The sequence below is a fragment of the Chaetodon trifascialis genome, chromosome 11 (assembly GCF_039877785.1).
Source record: "Chaetodon trifascialis isolate fChaTrf1 chromosome 11, fChaTrf1.hap1, whole genome shotgun sequence".
Taxonomy (NCBI): domain Eukaryota; kingdom Metazoa; phylum Chordata; class Actinopteri; order Chaetodontiformes; family Chaetodontidae; genus Chaetodon; species Chaetodon trifascialis.
In genome coordinates this window covers 12,747,017-12,765,393 of record NC_092066.1, presented here as the reverse complement: position 1 = coordinate 12,765,393, position 18,377 = coordinate 12,747,017, and the positions used below count along the sequence as shown (strand labels likewise).

The following is an 18,377-nucleotide window of genomic DNA, read 5'->3' as shown; positions in this document are numbered from 1 at the left end:
TAACTCCCTGACGGAACGATGGTCAATTTGTATTAATATTGTACCGTCGACTTTCATACTGGACCTGACAATTCATGATAAAGCACGGCTCCTCATGGACTAATGCTTCCACAGCTTTGCTGCCTCTGCAACAACAGGTCCATTATTCACTGTCCATCTCTCCATCTGTCTTTTGCGACTCTTCCCTCTCTCTGTCCTGCCCTCTGTCTCATTCCTACCTTCTTGGCAGAAGGCGATGGCGTAGTCCATGACCCAGCTGACCAGAGCCATGACCAGCCCCAGCAGAATGAGGAAGATCCAGTCCTCCCCGACCCGCGAGATCAGGAACTTCTGGCAGCGAGACGCACACACTGAGGACACAGAGACATGAAGTGGAAATCTCTGTAGTGAATGTTCACAGTGTGAGACTGAAAAGAATCAGCTGTGGCAGGGAGGAAGGAAAAGAAATAAGCAAACGTGTGGCGACAGCGGAGACAGGAACAAATGGAGGGATTTAGTGCGTTTCATACACAAAGGCAATTCAAAGTGCTTCACATACTGCAATGCATTAACTACATCAAACACATAAGATACACTGTATTTGATATTTATTCTCACCACACTGTGACTGCTCTCCATTTAACATCTCCAGCTGAGTTGGACCAGCATAGGCAGTGTTACAGTGAGCAGGACTGATGGGTGGGAATACTGGATTTCAAGTGGTTTGTATCAACGCACAAATGTTACATATTCAGTTGACCAGACTATCCAAAAAGAGACATAATGTATTTTTAGTCTACAAACAGGAATATTCATTATTTGTTATATTCAATGGCGTCACAAAGGGGTGGTCAGTGGGGGCGCAGCCACCTTAATATAGTAGATGGCCCCACCTGTGCATAACATGCTTCGCTCTGGTATTTTACATTAGGTGCTAATCATTTAAAGCCATGATGTATATTTTCATTAACAGTTCATGTGAAAGAAAATAAATGAATAACCAGCAAGATGCTTTTGTCCCTGTGTTGTGGAACTCACAGTGTTAATTATATCTGAATGAGTGTATATATACTGTAAGTACATGACTGGCAGTCTAGATACTGCAACATCTTAATGAATTCCTGAAACTCAGTTACAGCTTTTGGTTTCAGACTTTCAGTGGCTCCATCTGCCCCTGTGTATGATTTTTTTGCCTCACTGCTTACATTATGATGTGTTTTACTGTAACGTCACAGAGATGCTTGAGCGTCAATGTGCAGAATGATGAATGTGCAGAGTTTGACATGACGAGGCTCTTCTCACATTCATCTGATGGAGGGAGAAAGTGTCTCTGCGCTCATATGAAAAAACATGAACGTTTTTAACAAGCTAATAGATATTTTTGTGGCACAATTATTATTCAAAATAGAGCATTCTTACGTCTTGAGAGGATCTTCAAGGTTCACTCAAAGGCAGTGAAAGACAGATGTTTTCAAGCCGGATTTAAATGTAGTCAAAGTGAAGACAAAATTAATGTCTGCTCTCTTCTACTCTAGCAAAATCATTCTGAATGAGCTGAAGTTTCCCGTGATGTTTGGAGGAAAAGCCCATCACATAGGTCCAACCTGGTGGAAATAAAAGCATCGACAGGGGTTTGTGATGGCGATCCTCTGACAAATCATACTGTGTGACTTTCACATGGAAAACTGAAGAAAGCGGAATTATGAACACGATGAGCAAAAAGAACAATAACAAACTAAAGGAGCTTATTATGTGATGAATATGTTGTGAGTAAGAGCATCACTTCGTCTTCATCCACCTGAAACCTGAGAGACAAAAACAAAGCTAGGTCACGGTTATAAATTCTACCATTACATTATAATCTATAACTCTGAGCTAGGTCAGCTAAAAGAAGCATCACTGGACTCATTTCCTCTCTCTTGTCTGCGGACATTGCCAAAGCCTGGAATTCACTGCGACATCCAGAGCATTCATAGATGTATCCGTCCCTCGAGAGGCTAAAAATGTGCTACTAACACATTTACCAGATCCATATTTCACAAAGATGCTACCTTCGTCACATGCCCTCGTATACCGTAGTGACGCTCGCCGCATTTTAGGAGAAACCAAGAGAGCAACAGATGTGTGGAGGACAGTAAAACAGGGAGAAAACAGAGACTGGAAGAGCACGTTGGCGTCCTCTTTTTGTCCATGAGAAGATCAAAACCAACAATGAATTACTCCTGATACTCTGAGAGACAAAGCCAGAGCTAATTCCTCTGTTTCGCAGACCTCCATTACTGTTCAAAAACTATTAAAAAAAAACGCATCAATGACTCACTCGGCTGCACTTTGCACTTCTGCACAATTATTTTCGCCCTCAGTTCTCTGCCAGTTTGTTTTGCTGCAATTAAATATTGTCAGGGAACATTTTACTGATCAGCATCAACATCTTTGCAACTTGCCAGATATGATAATTACTGACAACATTTCCTCAAGTTCAAAATGTATTTGCTGTTGCAAAGTAGGTGTGAATAAATATTCAGAGGAGACGCGGTGGCTCTGAAACAGACGTGCCCTTTTGCAGTGCATCACAGGACAAAGTGGAAGTGAAGCCTCGGTGAATGTGCGTGAGCACAGTTTCTGGACTGCACATGATTTTGGGATATTTTTGGTCTGGAGGCTAGTGGGTGCAAAAATCCCTCCAATCCAGTGTTGCTAGATGATTTTTTTTTTGTCCCCAAACTGCAGTGGGAGAGATTCTCTGACACATTTCCACCAAAACTAAACATTGTAAGACTCAAAAATAGCAATCTTTATGGCAGGGTTTGTCTTGTCTTTGACTTTAAAGTGGCTACAACTGATATATTTATGAGATCGTATCAAATGACAATGTGAAAATGATGTGAAAGGTAGTGATGAACCTGCAGAGAATTAATCTGCAGCTCAGCTTTACGGCGAGTCGCAGCTCATTGTTTAGCTGTTTGGCTCACAGCTCTACTGTTTCGGGTCAGTCTCACTTCTCTCATAGCGCCATTTTTGGCATCAGCTGTTCTCAGCTGAAAATCTTCAGAAATGAAAATGTCCAAAGATATTCCATTTTCTGTCACGTAGGAACATGCAAGAGCATCAGAATCTCACTTTTGAGAACGGTCAAATGTTTGGCGCTCTGGCTTCAAACACTTCATTAATCTGACCAATTTTCTGTCAATCATCTATTTGATTATTTGACTAATTGCTGCAACTCTGGTGACATGTCCCTTTGATACAATGAACATGAGCGCTGAAATAGATTTTGAGTGAATACATGGGATCTGTTGACAATAATTCTAATTACTGAAGTTGAGTTGAGTGCAACAAAAACCTCAGATACTTTGGTATTCCCCCTTTCTTTGGTCATGCCTTCAAGAAATGCAGCTATGTGACCACTGATTTGCATATATTTTTGTTTTCCTCTACTTGATTTAACTGTAATGATGGTTGTTATGTCTCTAGAAATAAGTTTCTCATTAGAAACACAGTTCAGTGTGATTTGTTTATTATTGTAACCATAGCAACATAGAAGCAGTGCATCCTGGGAAGCAGGAAGAAAATTCTCTATGTGGTGGTCAGTTGTCGTGTTGAGACATTCATCATTAGCAGTTGTCAGCTCCTCGGTTGAGACGTTATTCTTCATTTTCCCTCTTTGCTAAGGCAACGTCTGTGAGTATTATTCATCCAATAACATGAGGGCGTCAAGTTATTTTGTGTTTCTGTGAATATAAACACAGTTGGATGCTAAATGCGTTGCTAAGTCAAGCTAGCTCAACAGTTCATTGCTGCTTATCGTTTAACTATAGGTTAGCTGTGTTTTCTTCATATTAGCTACGTGGCTAGGCTAGCTAGGCCCTGCTAATTGCCTAGTTACTGCTGTGGTATGTTTATTTGCTTGATAATGCTGCTTAATAATGCACATATTTTTTGTTGTATTGTGATTGCAATTTCACAAGATTCCCAGTAAACTTTATGGAAATTAATCATCTGTGTCCTGGAGTTTTTGGGTGTGTTTAGACTGATTGGAAAGACAGCCCATGACAATGGTACTTTTCTTTTTCTTCAATTCGCCAAATTTGCGACTCTGCTCCTTGTGCAATATATTTGTAATATAGGAAAAAAAAAGTCACACTCTGACTTCATGATCATGTTCACTGATTGTTTGAATGACCTTGTTACTGTATAGACATAATAAACAACATAATAAATTGCAGCAGCTTTTCTGCTGCAGGATTCAGGTCATGGGGGGGAAGCGGGGCACAACTGTGTGCATGACAGGGCAAGCTGCCCTGCAGCAGGGACACCTGCTGGATGGCAGGTTGCCAGCAGAGTACATAGAAATGTGCATGGGAAACGTATGCAAACTCCTTCATGTGCAGACACACTCGTCACACATTGGACACACACCAAGTTAAAAAAAAAAAAAAAAAAGAAGAGAGAAACGTGTCTATCTGTGCAGATTAAACTGCCATGATCCACACTGGGTCTCCCATGTGAAGGAACCTGGGAAAATTTCTCTCTCTCTCTCTCTCTCTCTCTCTCTCTCTCTCTCTCTCTCTCTCTCTCTCTCTCTCTCTCTCTCTCTCTCTCTCTCTCTCTCTCTCTCTCTCTCTCTCTCTCTCTCTCTCTCTCTCTCTCTCTCTCTCTCTCTCTCTCTCTCTCTCTCTCTCTCTCTCTCTCTCTCTCTCTCTCTCTCTCTCTCTCTCATGCACACACACACCAACTCCTCTGGCACCTGCACAGCCACATACTTCCGTGTGCATCTTGGCTTGCACTCACATCCGCAGGCTCAGTGGCTTTCACAGATGTCTTCTCCTGATCCCGTAATAAAAAAATAAAAATATCACACCCAACACCAGATATTTCTTCACCTCTGCTAGCCCTGCATTGCATCACCTGAAGCCAACTTGCTGTAATCAGGAATAAGTACTTTCACCTATAAACAGCAGATTCAAAGCCACTGAATGCAAAGCAAAACACATGTGATTTAATACATTAATGCTCATCGCTGGAGTAATTGGTAGACAGAGTAACTGAGTAACATCAGCTTTAAAACCACAGAAGGATTCGCTCTGTGAGTCAAAATAAACACAGTGAGGCAGTGTATGTTTTTAGCTCTCCATCACGACCGGCAGCAGAGCCTTTGGCAGCATGTGTAGGCTGTCTTGTTCAAAAGCTGCGGCTCCAGCTACTGATCTGAACCGAGGCACACACTCGTAGTCCATCACCCACAGAGATGATGTTCCCACACCGACACATGAGAGGAAAACACTAAAACTCCCACCAAACCTGAAGCTTCTCTCCTTGCACATTAACAGGACAACGGCAGAAGCCGTCCAGCTGGAGCATCTATATCTGAAGACTAAAAATACAAGCACGTCTTGAGCTGTGAGCACACACGGCACACAGACAGCGAGCACACAAATCACCCCGGCTGGCTCCTGATCTGAGAGTGATTGTTTTAAATGGCTTCCATTACAGCGAGCGAGCGAGGCTGGGCTGATATAGTGTAGCTTTCACCTATGGTGCAATCTATCGAGCTTTAATCAGATCACTAGTCACAAGGGCGAAGAGGCAGAGACGGATCCTGGAAAACGGCCACATTGGCTGACTCAATGCAAGCACATGTGAAAACAAATGCTCTGCCTTTCTCTGCTTTTTGCTCTTCTCACTTTACTGAGATTATCTAATAGGCTTTAAGACTTTACGTATTGATTTTGGTATCTAAAAGGCTCAATTAAACCAAATCTGGGAGTGCAGCTAACAATTATTTTCATCATCAGTGGGACTGTTAGTTATTTTCCCAGTTATTTTATTAATCATTTTGTCCATAAGAACTGAGACATGTTCCATAATAGGAAGTGCTATGTCACTTGAGCCCTGTTTAGCCTATTTTTCGTTACATTTTGATAAACTGTCACCATTAAAAGAATGCCGAATTGGCTATTAGCAGTTGTTGTTTGCAGTGTCCCCGTGGATGCACAGACAGCTATCACTGAATTACTCTGATACTGAAGAAAAGTAAAAAATGTGACAATTCTCAGGCAAGTTCTGGAGTTATTCAGAGCGCCTCCTTTACGATTTTTGAGCAGATTTAACTGTCTAAAACCCCAAAATATTTTGTTTAATATCATAGAGGACTAACAAAGCCAGCACATTCTCACATTTATGAAGTTAAAACCAGTGAGATTTTTCAATTTTTGCTGAACACATATCAAATGATCGTCTTGTCTAATTTCAAATATTTTCCTGTTTGTCGACTCATTGACTACACACTTCAGCTCTGACCAAAAATCTCACACTCTCCTCTTGCCCTAATCGAATGAGACTGATAATATAGGTTTATTTCATTACTTCGACAGCAGAAATTAGTTCTAATATTTCAATTTTTTGGTGAACTGACCCTTTAAGAAAAGCATTGCTGCTCTGTTGACTTGCAAAAAAAAAAGCTTTTGAATGCAGAAACATGCATAATTGAAGGTTAAAATGAAGTACAAATTAAAATAAGCGCATTTGGAGGATGCAAACATGCACGCACACACACACACACACACACACACACACACACACACACACACACACACACACACACACAAATCTATCACTCAGTTATTGTTGAGTACATCAGTCTGAAGTGGAGCTCTCTTCTGGTGCCACTCCCTTATCAGCAGTCATCTGGGAAGACTAGACATAAAATAATCTGACAGTTCAGATCAACGTTCTGCTTACACACACACACACACACACACACACACACTGGGCCACTGGCAGCCAGCAGAGGGGGCTGTCTTTGTCTGACATTGAGACAGCCCTTGTTGGCTGGAGGTCATTGCTCAGATCAGTCACATTCAATCGTGTTCACATCCTCTCCTGCTCCCTTGTGTCAGGTAGCTGCTCTGCTGTGCTTCAAGAAGCACAATGTTTTCACACAACTTTCACACTTGGTGGAGCATCGGAATGTGCTGCACACACACACAAACACCAGCACCACTTTGAGCACTGAACACCGCTTTTGTCTGACCTTCACAACACGCACTGCACTACCTGCACACTTTGTCCCTGCAAGCACTCTGAAGACAGATTTAGGGCTTGTTTCATGATCATCACTTACAGTGGCACTTTGCACAGGGGTCTTTCTCATACTCCAGCAGATCTGCAGCACGACTACGAACGCTGGTGTTCCTCCGCAGTCCTCCACCATCCCGCACTCCTCCATCCCGTAGGCGGGCCGCTTCCTCCTTGGCATACACACCCAGCTCCTGGGTGTACCGCCCATACATCTGTGTGTTTGAAAGACAGAAAAAGACAGCTTTTATACAGGTGGTGCAAGTGGGAGGCAGGGAAAGAAATGTCAGTGTGATGCAGCAGCTTTTTCATTTAAAAGATGTTTACAGTATCAGGTCACAACGGGGCCAAATGTTGAAAAATTCCCTGCCTGTAACTCACAGCTCCACACTGTTCACAGCTCAGGTCTTTTAGGGAAAAAAAAAATCCACTCAGCTTTGACTCAACAGTCGTGTAATGACTTTTTTCAGACAGATGAGCAGACAATAAGCTCCACCTGTCAGCTCCCAGCTGATTAACTCTGCAGGGCTGCCACACTATTGACTCCTAACGATGAGAGGAGGAGTTCTTAACAAACTACACATAATCAGTCATGTATAAAGTCTGTGGCTGAGCCATAGGTGCTGTTGCATATAGGTGCAGTTTATGCCAGTGTGTAGTTACGCATACCATAATGGAACTTTTCAAGTGTCTGTTTGTTGTTGTGGTGGTGGTTGGTTTGGCTTGTGATGTTACTGCCCAGCATCACTGGATGTCGCCTCTGCAGAAACACCAGCCTCATTTTCCTTCTCAGCTGCCTCAACAACAGGAAAGGGTCCCTCCACCTGCAGCCCCCTTTGACAAATGCCAGGTGATGGAGGGGGAGAAGATCCAGTGTGGGACTCACGACATCACCGCTGAGCAGTGTGAAAACATTAACTGCTGCTTTGATGGGCGGCTGTGCTACTATGGGAAAGCAGGTATCTATGCTCTCCAGAGGAGTTTTTAGACCCTCTCATGCAAAAGTGCTGCACGGTGAGTGTAAAATATCTACTCTACCAGAGAAACACATCTACTCTCTCCTCACCCAGTGACTGTGCAGTGTACCAGGGATGGGCAGTTTGTGGTTGTTGTGGCTCGAGATGCCACGGTTCCCCCGATAGATGTGGATTCAGTCAGCCTGCTGGAGACAAACAACCCCTCTTGTACCCCAGTTGACTTCACCTCTGCTTTCGCCATCTTTCAGTTCCCTGTGCCTGCATGTGGTACGACAATCAAGGTGGTTGGTGCAGTCTTTCCTTCAACTAGTATGAGAGAACATGGAAAGAACTGAACTGAAAGAATTCAGTTTACAGTGATGCAAACCTGAAAAAATAAGCAGCTTGATGCAGAATGTTTTCTTTGCTTCATAAATGACAAATGAATATACTCTAAATTGATTTTTTTTCTTGATTGGCTTTCAGCATTCAAATGTGTTTCCACCTGCAGGAGGAGGAGGGCTTTGTGGTGTACGAGAACCACATGTCTTCCTCATACGAAGTGGGAGTCGGACCCAGAGGATCAATCACCAGGGACAGCCATTTTGAGTGAGCTTGTGTAAAATCGATCTCCCCTGATTGCTTTTGTGACCCTCTGAGGTTTCCTGAGCTGTAAAGCCCTCTGCTCTCTGACAGGTTATTGTTCCAGTGCCGCTACTCCAGCACAGCTGTGGAGGCTCTGGTCATGGAGGTGAACGCTGTCCCTCCGCCTGTGTCGGTTGCTGCTGCAGGACCCCTCAGAGTGGAGCTGAAACTGGGCAACGGACAGTGTCACTCAAAGGGATGTGTGGAGGGTGAGCGGCGCAGGAGCTTCATGCTGGCTGCTGCAGAATCCTTGTGTTATACTAAGAATGCACTATTTTAATCGCAGAAGTGGCAGCGTATAGCTCCTTCTACACTGCGGCAGACTACCCGATCACTAAAGTGCTGAGGGAGCCCATCTATGTCGAGGTGAACATCCTGGAGAGGTCTGACCCAAACCTCATCCTGAACCTGGAGCATTGCTGGGCCACCTCCACCCCCAATCCTCACAGCCTACCACAGTGGGACCTTCTGGTTGATGGGTATAGAAACATGGATTTACTTGTGGAAATGCATAAATTTCGGTTTGTATTGTATGTTTAACATGAGCTCTTGTTGGCTTCAGGTGTTCCTACCATGATGACCGTTACCTAACCACAGTCGTGCCTGTGGACGGCTCCTCTGGGCTCCATTACCCGACGCACTACAAACGTTTCATTGTTAAAATGTTCACGTTTGTGGATCAAAACACCTTCTCTATCCAGAAGGACTCGGTACAGTTATTCATAATAGTTCCTTAAGTGACAATCTTAATGCAGTTTCCTTGACCAAATGAGCAAGTTTGGGTCTCTTTCAGGTGTTCATCCACTGTGCTACAGCAGTGTGTTACCCCAGCAGCACAAACTCCTGTGAACAGACATGCCACCGGCAACGTGAGTAGCTCAACTGTAAAATGTGGTTGCAACTAATCAGATTTTACTTCAGTCCATAAATGCCAAAGATCCAGTTTCATTACCATCATGAAATTCAGTGATCCTGTGTCATCTTTACATAAGTTCCACAGTTTAGTGTATGAATTTTAACTCTGGAGGATCAGGCATCTGCAGATACCCTGGATTAATACCAGAAGTTGGACCAGTGCAGAAATGGAAGGCAATTCCTCACGTTAGAGGCGCCTGAACCACAGAATATTTGGCATTTTTATCAAAATGATGCACCTGTCTGATTTGAAAACCATCAGAGATAAGGTGACTGCACTTTCCACCCTCCCCTTGCAGGAAGAGCTGCGGCTGCCATGAGGAAAGCTTCCTCAAGTCAGAGGGCTCTGGTCTCAAGCAGAGAGGTGATCCTGACCGAGCAGAGGCCTCCATCTGATCCCAGCGCGAAGTCGAAGAGATGACAATCCACTGGCAGCCACATCTGGCCGTGACTTTTTAATAAAGGCTTGTTAAAAGCTCATGCTTACAACTGGGTCTCATCTGAATTGCTATTCGAAGGTCATACTATACTTTTTTTTTTTTTTTTTTTTTTTTTTTTTTTTTTTGCTGACTTACTTTGTGCAGAGGTGGTGTAGTTGAGCACGTAATTCATTCCCCCTTCCTGATTTTTGTGCTGACAAATCACAGGGTTGCATTACAAATGGATACTTGACTGTAAATATATGTGCAATTGAAAGATGTGACCATGAACAGTAAGATGTATACATACTAAAGCTAGCTGTGAATGAGTTTTGCTTAACAGTTCGGTGTTTATGGAGGGTAAAACTAATCTTTCTGGCATGGCACATTAAGATGAGCATCACGACTCCTCTGGGCTTGCTGCTCTTCTCCCCCTCTTACTCTTTATTTTTTGATAACCATCCCTCTTCTCTGTATGCTACAACTTACAACATCTCTCCTTCACTGCTCTGCGCACCACCTCCCTTCTCGTCCCACTCCTCCACCCCCTCCTCTCATTGAGATGGGCATCACGACTCCTCCAGACTCGCTCTTTCTGCTCGCATGAACAGGAGGTGCAAAAGGAAAGCAGAGCAGCCGTATAGGTTCAGTCTGACTGATGAGCAAAGGGGGGTGGGGGTGGGGGTGGGGGAGGCATGCTGTCAGGATGCTCATCTACCTCCACTTTAACCTCCAACCCACTGTGAAGCATTTAAGCTATATGCAAGCTATAAATCATATTCAGACAGTGGCCTCGTCTATAAGCCGCACAGCAAAATCCCAGAGGAATCAGCCAATAGGTGGCAGCTGCTGTGAGGACATAAACATGTCAGAGGAGTGAAATGTAAACAAGTTTTGCCACTGGTTTAAAAAATTGCTGTCAAAGCAAATTGGTGGATGCAGAGCAGACGGTTTGTGTGTGTGTGGCATGCGAAATACTGGGGAAAATGAAGAGTTTGAGAAAATTAGTTGACCAAGTTACCACTTTGTCCTAAATCCAGATACTTATTTATACAGATAAGAATATAAAACAGCTTCCAAACATTGACTATTTTTGCTTTAAAGCCTTCTGTCTACTTTTCTTTCGAGCTATCTCTGAGGTGGATTCTGTTCTGTCTTAAAGCCGCAGTGAAAAAAAAAAAGATTATTAGTATTCCAGCTTTGTGGGGCGTTTTAATGCAAAGACAAGGCAACCTTCACACCACAGTGGTCAGCATAATCTCTAAAACTCAGTAAGGCATTCAAATGTGCAGCAATGTCATTTTGTCATTTCTAGTAATTATATATTCCTGATTTTTGTTATATAATCTTTGTTTTTTTCATGGGGAAAGAACAACAAAGGTCACTGAATGTGTAGTTTGTTCACTTTTCTGAGCTAAGCTGCTGCATTACTGTTCACATGCACATACATCAGTCAGTGAACGCATCACCGGTCACACTGCTGCAACCCTCTGTGCTGATTCAGACCTGCTCAGATCAGCTCAGGTGTGAGTTCAGTCTGTTCCAACAGACGGCTATTTGCAACATCGCATGACTGTTTGTGTGGCGCCTGCGTCTTCTTCTTAAGCTTTTAACAAGTAACACACTGTCAATGGTGCATTCAGCCGCCAGTGAGGGGAGCTCCACTACCAAAAGCTAGTGATGATTCAGTGCAGTCAGCTGAAGATTCAGTGTTAAAGATTTGCTCATACATGCACTGAACACCTCTACATGACACCCCAAACTCTTCATTTTTAGAACAGAATTGCCAAATTTGACACAGAAGCACCACAAATGGAAAGAAAACATCCACAGGGACTTCAGGGAAACCTGAAAATGATGAGGGCAGCTCCACCTCTTCATCAATATGGCTATGTTAGTATTTCCTAAATTTAATGACCCACACGACTTCTAAATAACTTGACCAGTGAAGTAATACCTGGTTTTAATTCCTGGTTGGTGACTGATCTATACTTCATCGTCACTACATTGTAAAATTAAAATCTATTCACAGCTGCACTGAATTTCACCTTTCGTACTGAATCTCATGCACCCACACATACAGTATAGACGCACACAAACCCACCACCAGCACCAGACAAACACCCACTTCGAGTATAAACGGGGCCTGTTAGTGTTTCTGACTTTGGCCTGTTTGAAAGCAATCACTGGCCATCTGGAGCACGGCCCCCTGGGAGAGCAGCAGGTGGGACCCTGTGGGTTAAATGAGCTGTTATCTGTAACCAGTTTACCTCCCACATGACCAACTTCTGCATCTACATTAGTCAGTTTACCTCCCACATCACAACCCTCTACACCAGTTCAACTCCTGTCCCTCCCACAGCTTGCTATTGACTGGTTTTTCATAGAAAGTAAGGCCTGCAGAGAGCAGTGCTCCAGTTTGGTGCAAAATTGTTTAATGAGGGAAGAAACTGTGTTTACCACAAATAAATTGGTGCCAAAAACCGGAACATAATCGAATTCCAGTTCATCTAACTAATTCAGTTGGACAACCATAGACTGAAAATGGAGACTATCCAAATTGAGACAAAAGGGAGAGGAAGCCTGAGTGGACTTGAGAGGCGATGAGCAAGCAGCAGCTATGATGGCTGACTGTGATACGCTGAGTCACCTTTCAATCAATCAAACACGGCTCACATCATAACTCTCCTCCTGAACATCTCCTAATTTGAGCAGCAATTCTCATATTTGCCACCTAGAAACAAATTAGAAGCAGGAAAATGAACCAAAAAGACTGAAACTTAAACATACCGACTTTTTATCAGGTGAGAAACGGCAGCCTGAGACTCTTTCACACTTTGCTCACCCCAGATATTCTGGGAATACGAGGCAATGGACCATCTCCACCGAGATAGCAGAAAAATATGCATTAATATTGTGAACTCAGTCAGTAGTGCCTACAGTGCATAGACCTCCTATCTCACAAAATTAAGATTTCTCCCACATTACATGTATATAACGTATACATATCTGCATATTGTCCACCACTTCTACATACTAACAAGGGATGCCCCCTACCAGCTATCCTATAGCAATAACATTCCAGCCTGAAAACTTCCCAGCAACATGGAGAGATGACCACACGTCCACCGACTCTCTACTGCGTAAGACCCCCCACTTTACTGCCACATCACACCCTCTGCCACCTTTCTAAGTCAGACCATGTGCAAGCCTGGCACAACAGATGAGATAAAAAGTTCTTTATTATTCAGCAATTCCCAAGGCACTGCAGGATAATTTATTCATTGTGAGGCGAAAGCAAGGACAAATATTTGACACTCTAATGAGCATCTAAAAACTTTCACCCTCGCTGCTTTTTATTAATACATATTCATCCGACGGTCTCTTCTTTGTTGCAGCATGTGAGAGTGAAGGGACCCATCGTCGCGGAGAGGGGAAGATGGATGTTTCAGACCCTTAAACTCCTACATACTGTTGTGGCAGCGTGATGACTTACAGTAAACGCGCACTGAGTGTGCATTGATGAGACCTGGGGAATAACAGAGGGACTAAAGCACTCTGGCTAATCTGAGCCGTGATCCCTCCAGGGACAAGATTGAAAATTGAATTAGAGGAGGAAGTGACAAATTTGACTCATCCCGCTGTCTACATTTGCATTAATATAGGTAGCGGAGGTTGCTTTTAGAATAGTTACCTATGAGTCACAGCTCACACACACACACACACACACACACACACGGTGAAATAAACATGAAAAACCTCGATGCTGTCGAGGCAGACCTGTGCACATGTGTGAACCCCAGATAAGTGAAAATACACCAACACACACTCTGAACATGTTAGTAGAAAGGATGAGGGAGGGTTGGCAGGGGAGGGTGGTGTCAGAGAGACTGAAGGATCAAGCGTCTTGCCAGAGACAGACTTGACGGGGGGGCTTGGCTGGTTGTTCTGTGTACATCTCGACACTCATCCACAAAGATTATGTCCGCAACAGGTTTAAAATGAGTATTAAAGCGAGTCAGAACAGGGAGATAAAATACACACTGAAAGCTAACAAGTAGAGATACAAGTTTTGAGATACTTCAGTATTTTCATTTGATGCTGTCTATATTTCTATACTGCTACTCTCTCATTTCAGTACACAGTGCTGTCATCCACAGTGCCACTCACACCCACAAACCACCGACTCTGCGGTTAATGGTCGACCTGCTCTGCCTCCCGAGCCCCGACGGCCCTCATTTCAGAAGATAACATTGTAATCAGCTCTACTTGATTAACATGAAAAAACATTAAATTAATTTCAGGATATTTTTCTCCTTTTTTTTTGGTCTTATGGGGCGCTACACATCTTTGGGTTTTGGACTGTTGATTGGACAAAACAAGCAATTTCAAGCCGCGGAGGGCATCAATCAATCGATTAAGAATAAATAATACAGATTAATCAATTATGACAGTAATAGTGGTAGCCCTAGCTGACAGCTGTAGCCACTTACTGTACATACAATACAAAACATGGGAATTTTATTAAATATGATGCATCTACTCCACACTACAGCACTGAAATACTGCTTACGTGTTAATGCATCTATAATTGTACTAATGGTTGATAATAATAGGACAATGATATAACAAAGAGCCATTCTTCATAAGGAATATTTCCATTGTTTATGTTGTTGATACTACTTCCATATGTTTACTTACATTAAGATCTCAGTTCTTCTTCTCTTTATTCCTTTTGGGTTGTCAACTAATGTTTGCTGTGAGAAGTTATTAGATCCTACATCCTCTGAGGGGTTTAATAACAGAGCGTATATTCTAAGTACAATGTATTGTTTAAATGGCAGTGATGCCATTTTTAAAATGTAGCTCTTCGGTTTGTGAACACACGCTATAAAATCCCGTGAGCGTGGTTTATTTTAGCAGTCAAATGAATTGAGATAGATTATTTTCTGTGTGCAGCCTCTGCAGTGGCCCATTCAATGGTGTGCAGGTACAGTAACAGCACTATTTGGAAGTGACAGGACCTGAAATGGACTCACGCCAGCCTCTCTGTGGGAGAACAGACAGAATGCTGACTATGAGGAACTAGACCCCCCTGAAGACACAGCGCCTTTATGTGTGTGCGCGTGTACAACAGCAACAGAGGCAGAGAAAGATGCTGAGATACACAGATATACGTTTGATAGTCGAATCCTTATTCAAATATGTGAGTTTTCTTCATGAAGCACAGGGAAACTTCTCGTCGCTGCACCAAATGGCAATGAGATGTACGGTAACACTTGTGATTTCAAAATCCTGCAAAGTGATGGAAGCAAACTGCAAACAGCATGCCCATATTTACCATCCCAACTGGTCTGTGACACTTTGCACCAGACAATACAAAAGAGAAGAGAGAGGCAGCAGATCTCACAGTCCAGTTTTTTGTGGACTGAGTGCTTTCACACTGAGACAATCTGTGTCTGAATGCTGCATAGTGCAAACTAACAGTGTGCAAATGTAAGTATGTGCAGTCTTGATATTGTATGTGCAACTGTATCTACCCAACATACTAAAAATGTATGTACTATTATATGTTTAAGTACGATATTTTGTATTTTTCCTTTAAATTTCATGGCTGCCAATCCTCGCTGTGGGAATACAAGACTCTCCTCTCTCTGCTCCTGCGTATTTTTACATAAATTTTTGTTGCGGTAGGGCTGCTTTAAATATTTATCAACCGCAGACATATGGAAGGGTGAGAATTGGATCTTCTCCGTGATGTGTCTTCAGAGTCGGTGCAGCAGGTTGCTCACAACACACACACACACGCATACATTCAGAAAGACCGGCAGCTTGTGTACTGTGTATATCGCTTCCGCGGTGCTGCAGTGCCCTGTGGCGAGGGTTGGAGGGGTGGGTGGGGTGAGGGGAGGTGTGCGGTGGCGGCTTCTCCTCTTCAGGTGGATGATGGCTTTGATCCCTGCAGCAGCCAAATCCTGAAGCCTCCTGCTGCTGGAAGGACATGAACATGCTGTCTCTAACATCTGCTCTGACAGAGAGTTACCGCACGCTCATTTAAGCACGTATGTGTGGGCAGGTACACACACACACTCACAAACTAAATGCACATGCAAGACCTATGGAGCAAACTTGCCCACGCCTCTGAAAAGAGAAAACACATGCACACACGCAAAACCCTGTGACACATCCGGACCTCCCCCAGCTTCGGATGGGAGGCTGCAACACTTTGAACCCAAGTCACCGTAGCACCTTCTGTCCCCGTCTCTTTCCTCCTCAGTCTCTCATGTGCATCTTCTCTGCTTTACCTGCTCCATCCCTCTATCGCACAAGAGACACACGGCCACTGCCGGCTGTCCCAGCATGCATTGCACCTGACAGCAGTTGTGGAAGCCAGTGACCCATGCACCAGACCCTGGTTGCTTTCCAACTGTCAGTCACTGCTCATAGGACCTCTCCTGCATCTCCACGCAGGATCCAGAAAATAACAGCTGCAGCCTAAACTACAGAGCCGCTACACTCTGCTTTTTCATGGATATCTTGATGGATATAAATAGCTTGTTTATTCTCTGCCTTACTATTCCCTTTGGATAATGAGTTCAGAGAGGTGAGTGCATTCTAGGAAATCTGTTTGGTGCAGTGCTTGAAAATACAGTACAGTATCAGTGCTGCTGTACACGATATACAAATGGATCTAATTTCCATATCAAATAACTGTTTTCTTTATGGTTGATTCTGCACAAAGGGAAATGCAATCATGTCCACTTGCAATGTAATTATATCAATTATTCACTCATTAGTGCATTTACGTAACACGTTTATGATACCCACCGCACTTTATCTTAATGGATTGTCACAGCAAATGCTCACTGATTGTAAAACTTGAGCGCTAACAGAAACAAAATAAATTAAAGGGTGATTTCTGTTCCACCATCTTGGTAAACACAGTCAATCAGCTGCTGATTCTATAAAAAGATTATCGCCATGAATGTATAAATGCAGAAGGGAAATGGCTTCTTTTTCTTTTTTTTTCAGTACAGCGGCTGTGAATGAGATGACATTTCTGTGCCGCTTCCCTCCTGGAGAAGTTATCAGACAGATCTCTATTTTTCTCTATCTGCTCCGTGTCATCTGCTCAGCCCTGCTACGGCACCAGTGGGTCCCTGCTGCCAAAATTCAAGCGACCACATGACTGAAAATCCTCTGAATCTTGCTGATGGCAAACAATAAAACACAGAGGATCCACTTGTCAACATTAGAATCCAATTTTAGACTGCGGCTACAGCACAGAGAAACTCTTCGCTTATCTGATGTAAATGTGTAGTTAATATCTATCTCCGCATGTCATTCAGTTTCCTAAGGCTTTTGATGAGTAGTGCTGCCACTTTGTACTTCGAAAGTATCCGGACACGAGCTGCACAAATGCCCGCACACACACAGATATGCACAAACACACTCACGCATCTATTTTTAGATAATGGACTGGTATGCTGGGAGTAAATGATAAAGCCATTGATCTGAGTGCTATTGTCAAAGGAGGGGGAGGGGGCAGACAGCACGTTCCAATCCTTAGAGAGTCCGACTGCCATTTTACATTACTATTGATCTTTACACTGAGACACACAGCATGGCATTGATTTTCACACCAACAAGAGCAGAAACACACCTCTGTACCACTTGGGCCCAACGCAGCTGCAGGAAGATGGATCAAGCACATGTGCACAAAGAGAAGAGACAAAAGGAAGACAAACACCGTCACAGGAATACAAATCAGGGTGGAAGGACACTTTAATCCATTGGTTTGCCTGACTGCCTGCCCATCTGTCTGTCTTTCTGTCCCTTTATCTGAATATAGACATCCCTGTGTGAAGTGCTCCAGGGTATCGCTGTCAGTCCCGCAAACGGCACGAGTGGGGAAAACTGGTGCATGAGGCAATTAATATTCAGAAACACTCCAATTTTGGTTCATAAGTAAGGGGCCGCTGTAGCAAACAGGAAGGGCTGAGGGGAAGATGACAGAGGAATGGATGAGGGGGCACGAGGAGGGACAAGATCTGCAGGAGAATAAGGGGGAGATAAGGAAGACACAGGACGTGAGCAAAATACATGAGAGCTCAGTGGGAACAGGGAGGCTCTAATCTTATATTTCAAGGATATTAACATCTTAATAGGCTAATTACCCATTAGGCCACACATAAAGTGATCAGAGATAGCCATAAACACATTTTTTCACGCATAGCAAATTAATCTGACATGGTTTGGTGAAATCTAAACAGATAAGAATTAATTATGAAGGTGGAGTGGGCAGAGGGTGAGACTGATGCAACACCTGTGGATCAAGGTGAATGAATGGAGAGCAGGGAAGAATACTGAGCAGCAACTAGCGGGA

At 43.5% G+C, this 18,377-nt stretch overlaps 2 protein-coding genes across 12 annotated transcripts in view; one reads left to right on the top strand and one right to left on the bottom strand.

The window, feature by feature from the left end:
* Window positions 1-18,377, bottom strand: part of clcn2a (chloride channel, voltage-sensitive 2a) — a 43,846-nt gene that overhangs the window by 19,723 nt on the left and 5,746 nt on the right. For 10 of the 11 annotated variants that reach the window (XM_070973557.1, XM_070973553.1, XM_070973552.1 and 7 more), the window contains exons 2-3: window positions 7,103-7,271; window positions 219-350 (exon numbers count right to left, since the gene is read on the bottom strand). In XM_070973557.1, the coding sequence (XP_070829658.1) occupies window positions 219-350; window positions 7,103-7,271 (301 nt within the window). Of the gene's footprint in view, window positions 1-218; window positions 351-7,102; window positions 7,272-18,377 lie in introns of those variants that run through there. The other variant, XM_070973558.1, reaches the window with a different exon arrangement.
* On the top strand, window positions 7,730-9,993 carry LOC139338665 (zona pellucida sperm-binding protein 4-like). The gene is made up of 8 exons (XM_070973886.1): window positions 7,730-8,015; window positions 8,127-8,314; window positions 8,524-8,621; window positions 8,709-8,866; window positions 8,944-9,115; window positions 9,220-9,367; window positions 9,451-9,526; window positions 9,872-9,993. The coding sequence occupies exons 1-8, from the start codon at window positions 7,730-7,732 to the stop codon at window positions 9,991-9,993; spliced, it is 1,248 nt and encodes a 415-aa protein (XP_070829987.1).